The following is a 7,361-nucleotide window of genomic DNA, read 5'->3' on the forward strand; positions in this document are numbered from 1 at the left end:
ATGACCCTTCACGTGTCAGCCCACATTCAGTGCAAAATCAAGGTAAGAGATGCAGTTACTTCTCCAGGAAACAATGCTCTTGTGAAGGAAATCTGTTGTCAAAACTGCCTTTGACATTGACGGTATTCTGTTTAATTCGCCTACAGTTAAAATTAAAATAAAACAATTAAATAATCTACAGTATGCCCCTCATCTTCACTTTTTTTGTTGTTGTAACATTTAACAATTTCAAAGATTTTACTGAGTTACAGTTCACATAAGGAAATCAGTCAATTTAAATAAATTAGGCTCTAATCTATGGGAATACAGATATGCATCAGTTGGTCATAGATACCTTAAAAAAAGGTAGAGGTGTTTATCAGAAAACCAGTGACCACCATTTGCCTCATGCAGCGTGACACATCTCCTTCGCATAGAGGTGATCAGGATGTTGGTTGTGGCCTGTGGAATGTTGTCCGACTCCTCTTCAATGGCTGTGCGATGTTGCTGGATATTGGCGGGAACTGGAACACACTGGTGTACACGTCGTTCCAGAGCATCCCAAAAATGCTCAATGGGTGACATGTCTACTGACTATGCAGGCCATGGAAGAACTGGGACATTTTCAGCTCCAGGAATTGTTGACAGATCCTTGTGACATGGGGCCATGCATTATCATGCTGAAACATGAGTAGATGGCAGTGGATGAATGGCACAACAATGGGCCTCAGGATCTTGTCACGGTATCTCTGTGCATTCAAATTGCCATTAATGAAATGCAATTGTTTTTGTTCTCCGTAGCTTATGCCTGCCCATAACATAACCCCACCGCCACCATGGGGCACTCTGTTCACAACATGCACCTCAGCAAACAGCTCGCCCACATGACGCCATACACATGGTCTTCGGTTTGAGGCCAGTTGGACGTACTGCCAAATTATCCAAAAAACAACATTGGAGGTGGCTTATGGCAGAGAAATTAACATTCAATTCTCTGGCAACAGCTCTGGTGGACATTCCTGCAGTCAGCTTGCCAATTGTACTCTCCCTTAAACCTTTAGACATCTGTGCCATTGTGTTGTGTGACAAAACTGCACATTTTACAGTGACAAGATGCACCTGTGTAATGATCCTGCTGTTTAATCAGCTTCTTGATATGCCACACCTGTCAGTTGGATGGATTGTCTTGGCAAATGAGAAATGCTCACTAACAGGGATGTAAACAAATTTGTGCAAAACATTTCAGAGAAATAAGGTTTTTGTGCATTTGGAAAATTTCTGGGATATTTTATTTCAGCTCATAAAACATGGGACCAACACTTTACATGTTGCATTTATATTTTTTCTCAGTGTAGTTTGGCTTTTCAGGCTGTACATTTTCAGATTTGTCTCCAATGGGTTTAAAATTAATAGACTAATAGATTAACTACTGTTGACAAAGATCAAACACGGCATGGATGGTTAACTTCACATCATATGACTATAATGTACAGTACTGCATGAATGTGGATCATCTGTATGGAAGCTCATTGATTTCTATTTTGGATTATTACAGAATTCTCCTCAACTAAAGGCCCATCTCATACAATAGGAAAACAAAAACCTGAGTCCAATTTTTTAAATCAAACCCAGGAGATGGGAAGATGCAGAAACAAAGAGAAAACATTCTGTCTCATAGGATACTGAGAACAGTGCAGGAAAGGTCTATTCAATGATCCACTGTGCAACAAAAACAAAATATGGGTTCAATATTAAAGACTCCTAGAAACAAAGTCCATTACGAACTAGGAAATGTTATGTTTTATAAATTATTTAAAGCTAGATTCCGCAGTTGAAACAATTACAAAGCGCACACCATGCCTCTGTTTTGGTAAAAAGTTGAGGGACGGTGCTGGAGAAATGTAACCACTCTCAAATTCATAGACAGAGCTATGGATACCAGGACTGACCATACATGATATAACAATTATAGTTGTGCCATGTTTTGACACTACAGTGTTTACATTTACGTTGTATAAAAAAAGGGGGGGAGCTTATTTTAGGTTCTGATGGGGTATGACACTTGAACTAAACTCATGAGGCATTTGTAAGTTATATTTTTAAAGAATCAATAGGTATATACAGGTAACTGCCTAAATAAAGTCTTAATATGGCATTGGGCTCCCAGAACAGCTTCATTGCGCATAGATTGTCTGGAACTCCATTGGAGGGACGCAACACAATTCTTCCACAAGAAATTCCATAGTTTGATGTTTTGTTGATGATGGTGTAAAAAAGCTGTCTCAGTCATCGCTCCAGAGACCCCTCATTCAAAGTCACTGAGATCTCTTCTTCATCTCTTCTTCTAGCCATGGTAGCCAAAATATTTGCTGAAATAACTCAGGAACCACACCTGTGTGGAACCATCTGCTTTCAATATGCTTTGTATCCCTCATTTACTCTATACTTTATTTTGGCAGTTATCATTATCAGTCAAAAAATGTATGTAGCAACAAAGGATTCTAGCTTTAACATATAACATATTTTTTTAATTCAAAGATGTCAACACATTTTTTACTCTCTTATTTTTCTGTTCACAAAGCTAATACGTTTCACCACTGGTTTCAGGTGTGTCTGTGTGTGATAGTGTTCCTGAGTCTCTCCTTGACCATGGGAGACCCTGGTCCGTGCAGACACTCCATCACCAGAGATCACCTGCTGATCATAAGACGCCTGGTGAGTAGTACAGCTGGAACGAACAATAGAAAAAAACATGAACACATTAAAGTTGTATATAACTATTATAATATCAAAATAATTATACATAACCAAGAGTGATTTATTGGTGAGATTTCCAGAAATAAATTTTTTATCAAATTGGAAAAAAACTGTGGGGAGTATGTCACTGTAAGAAGCATGTTAAACTCATGGCTAGAACCATTAGGCATTCATTGGGATTGTTGAATGTACAGCATATTCCTGTCATGAATACAAAATATCGAAGTTAATATATATTTAATTAATGACTTCTGACAGATATTTTGGTTTCTGTTTTAAATAGATAGATAACCAGTTGCAGAGTGGATGCTCAATAACCTACACATTCATTGAGCGGAGAAGTTTGGTAAGGTCATTTTTATGCGTCATGTGTAGTGAAAACATGGGACATCATAGGCAAATTCACAAAGAACATTAGTTTATGCTTTAAAAAAAAAAAAAAGTTTTTGTTTTTTACTTTAAGAAAAAATAAATGATACGAAAGGTTACTTGAGAATAGTACCAAAAAGTATCCAATGTCCACCACATAATTTATCCTAAAAAGACTGTAAAAATAAGCATTACCTATTAGCATTATGGCTAGGTTAATCTCACCCACCAGCCGGCTCTATGCGGTAGCAATTGCACGTGGGGATGAGGTTGTGGCTATGCTAGAAAAAGTCACTGATATCAAACATACTTCGTATCATAACTAACATGAATATTGACTGCTCTTCTTCCATTCCCTGACAGAGTAAATGTTGTTATGTGAAAGCTGCCCTGCCCTGGATCTTGGAGCTCCTGACCAGCCACTTTAGATACACCCAAGGCTCAGACAACCACAGCTACGTAATGTCTCTGACCTGTCTCATCCACAACATCTACTCTCAGAGATGTGTACCACAGATCAACGAGGAGCTAGAGGTGAGGGCCGTTTGATGCAGAAGATATCTCTTGAATAACAGCCTAAGTCGGGTGTTTTAAAGAGGATTTAAGGAACTTAATACTAAGCTCATAAAACTCTTGTATTGATAGGACATGCATCCCATGTACATTTTTACCAACATTCCTCTCTGACTCTACTGACCAGGATGACCCAGTGAGCTTTGGGATGTCATTCAGCAGCTCCCCATCAGAGGCTCTGGGGAGGGTCCAGGATGTCCTGTCTGAGTACTGGGAGCTGGTGACCACCAGTGACTCCCCGGTAGACTGGAGCTGTGAGAGGGAGTACAGAGACACAGAAGAGCCCCCCACAGTCCTCCCTACAGCTTTCTCTCTGACTACAGGTGGGCAACTTCCTCAAGGTTCTTTACAGGGTCCCTGGCAAAGGCATAAAACAGGGAATTTCATTATTATAGAATATAATAATACAGTATGGTAATTTAGAAAAGTAGCTTACAGATTCAGACCCACTGTCCTCGGTTGTTGTATGCTTGAACTAGCCGAGCGATCTGATTATCTTAACCTTACTTGTCCATATTATAACTTGGCTGTTATGACCTGTCTCGTCATCCACAGTCAGCAGTTTTTGGGACTCAGAGAAAGCCCCTCAGACTGGTCTAGATGGAGCCCAAGTTGGAGACCTTAAGTTTGATTTCATGGTCATAATGCCATCAGTCTGTGGAGGAATGATGTTCATATTCACTCTCTATTGCCTCGTCAAACACAAGGTAATACATACTTACAAGTTACATATACATTGTGTTTTAGTCATTTAGCAGACGCTCTTATCCAGAGCTACTAGCAGGAGTGAGTGCATACATTTTCATACTGGTCCCCATGGGAATTGAACCTGCGCATTACAAGCACCATGCTCTACCAACTCAGCCACACTGGACCACGTGTGAGTTGAAGTTAGCCTTTTACTGCTGTGGGCTAAATCAGGGTCACAGAGTGTTAGTAGTAGTCTTAAACTACATCTACCAAACTTAGTTGGTAGTCTTAAACACATCTACTTTGAAGCTAAAGTATACACCTCACACACATTCTTATGGTCTTATGTCAGATAGAGAGTTGAAATTGATTCAATTTTGAGTTTGCATCCCCATATTACACTTTATGTAGATAACAAAAGACTGAAATATAACTCACCCATTTGACCTATGTCATTTGACCTAAACATCAGATTTTCGGCATAGAAAAATATATAATGTTTATATAATGTTTATTAATGTTTATTAATTAATTCATACTCATAACATTCCACCCATGTGATTTGGTCATTTGACTGCAGGAATTAATAAACAGCATTGAAGACCCCTGCTGCGTTTAAATTGAGTATCACAGTAATAAAAAATAAAAAGCAATTGACACATTTGTTTATTTGTGTGATTTTGTTCCACCACAGATGTTCCACAGTACTTATCATCACACATCACAAGTGTACCAAAACTCAAGGTAAAGTGTTACACAGTATCTAGAGTAATCGAAACAATGCAAGATGATGACAAACAACACATATATGTGACTTCTAATTCAACGTTTTACTTGTTACTTATAGTTTGCATACAGATATTCAGGACATTGAGATGCAGGTGCAATAAAGTGAGTATTATGTTCGGTCTATCTATCATCTGTCAGTCTGTCCATGTACAGTATCTGCTGAATACTGAATACTCCTCTTCTCTGCCAGAACACCATAAAATACAGATTGCTACAGATGGAGGAGCACATCTGGAGATGAGGATTTACATGAAGCACTCATCTCTGATACACACAGTCCAAGAGTGTTACACATTCCATAGACAGTCTTTTTCTGGCCTGCAGGCACCATAAGCACTATCAATGGATTTGAATGGACCTTCTCTTTTTGAGAAGGCTATGCAAGTAGGCTATTCAAGTAGGGAATAGTGTGTACAGTGCATACAGTGCATTCAGAAAGTATTCAGACCCCTTGACTTATTCCACATTTTTATGTTACAGCCTTGTTCTAAAATGTATTAAATTATTTTTTTCCCTCATCAATCTACACACAATACATCATGACGACAAAGCGAACACAGGTTTTTATATATTTCTTACTTGCATTATTATTCAGACTCTTTGATATGAGTCACGAAAATTAGCTCAGGTGCATCCTGTTCCCATTAATAATCCTTGAGATGTTTCTACAACTTGATTGGAGTCCACCTGTGGTAAATTCAATCATATCCAACCGGATATGATTTGGAAAAGCAAACACCTGTCTATATAAAGTCCCACAGTTGACAGTGCATGTCAGAGCAAAAACTAAGCCATGAGGTCAAAGGAATTGTCCGTAGACCTCTGAGACAGGATTGTGTCGAGGCACAGATCTGGGGAAGGGTACCAAAAAATGTCTGCAGCATTGAAGTTCCTAAAGAACACAGTGGCCTCCATCATTATTAAATAGAAGAAGTTTGGAACCAACAAGACTCCTTCTATAGCTGGCCGCCAGGGGGTAAACTGAGTAATCGGGGGAGAAGAGCCTTGGTCAGGGAGGTGACCAAGAACCTGATGGTCACTCTGACAGAGCTCCAGAGTTCCTCTGTGGAGATGGGAGAACCTTCCAGAAGGACAATCATCTCTGCAGCAGTCCACCAATCAGGCCTTTATGGTAGAGTGGCCTGACGGAAGCAACTCTTCAGTAAAAGGCACATGAAACAAGATTCTCTGGTCTGATGAAACCAAGATTGAACTCTTTGACCTGAATGCCAAGCGTCAGGTCTGGAGGAAATCCAGCACCATCCCTACGATAAAGCATGGTGGTGGCAGCATCATGCTGTGGGGATGTTTTTCAGTGTCGGGGACTGGGAGACTAGTCAGAATTGAGGCAAAGATGAACGTAGAAAAGTACAGAGAGATTCTTGATGACAACCTTCCAATAGGAACATTACCCTGATCACACAGCCAAGACAACGCAGGAGTGGTTTCGGGACAAGTCTCTGAATGTCCTTGAGTGGCCCTGCCAGAGCCTGGACTTGAACCCGATTGAATAAGTCTGCAGAGACCTGAAAATAGCTGTGCAGCGACAGTACCTATCCAACCTGATAGAGGTTGAAAAGATCTGCAGGGAAGAATGGGAGAAACTCCCCAAATACAGGTGTGCCATGCTTGTAGCATCATAGCCAAGAAGAGTAAAGGCTGTAATCACTGCCAAAGGTGCTTCAACAAAGTACTAAGTAAAGGGTCTGAATACTTCATAATATTATTTATTGTATTTTTAATATATTAAATACATTTTTTTTTTCAATGCTTTGTCATTATGGGGTATTGTGTGTAGATTGATGCGGAGGGAAAAAAATGTAATCCATTTTAGAATAAGGCTGTAACGTAACAAAATGTGGAAAATGTCAATGTGTCTGAATACTTTCCGAATGCACTGCATATTATGCACATATACATACATATGTGGTTGAAGTCGAAAGTTTACATACACCTTAGCCAAAAACATTTAAACTCAGTTTTCACAATTCCTGACATTTAATCCTAGTAAAATTTCCCTCTCTTAGGTCAGTTAGGATCACCACTTTATTTTAAGAATGGGAAATGTCAGAATAATAGTAGAGAGAATGATTTATTTCAGCTTTTATTTCTTTCATCACATTCCCAGTGGGTCAGAAGTTTACATACAAATACTCAATTAGTATTTGGTAGCATTTCCTTTAAATAGTTAACTTGGGTCAAAC

The 7,361-nt window shown here is 39.3% G+C and overlaps 1 protein-coding gene across 1 annotated transcript; it reads left to right on the forward strand.

Moving 5' to 3' along the window:
- On the forward strand, window positions 1-5,258 carry LOC139417217 (macrophage colony-stimulating factor 1-like). Its single transcript, XM_071166463.1, has 8 exons — window positions 1-54; window positions 2,587-2,694; window positions 3,020-3,082; window positions 3,469-3,639; window positions 3,806-4,001; window positions 4,234-4,385; window positions 5,063-5,112; window positions 5,216-5,258. Exons 1-8 carry the CDS (start codon window positions 1-3, stop codon window positions 5,256-5,258), a joined length of 837 nt encoding a protein of 278 aa, XP_071022564.1.
- The last annotated feature ends 2,103 nt before the right edge of the window (window positions 5,259-7,361 follow it).

Source organism: Oncorhynchus clarkii, chromosome 9 (genome assembly GCF_045791955.1).
Source record: "Oncorhynchus clarkii lewisi isolate Uvic-CL-2024 chromosome 9, UVic_Ocla_1.0, whole genome shotgun sequence".
Lineage (NCBI taxonomy): Eukaryota > Metazoa > Chordata > Actinopteri > Salmoniformes > Salmonidae > Oncorhynchus > Oncorhynchus clarkii.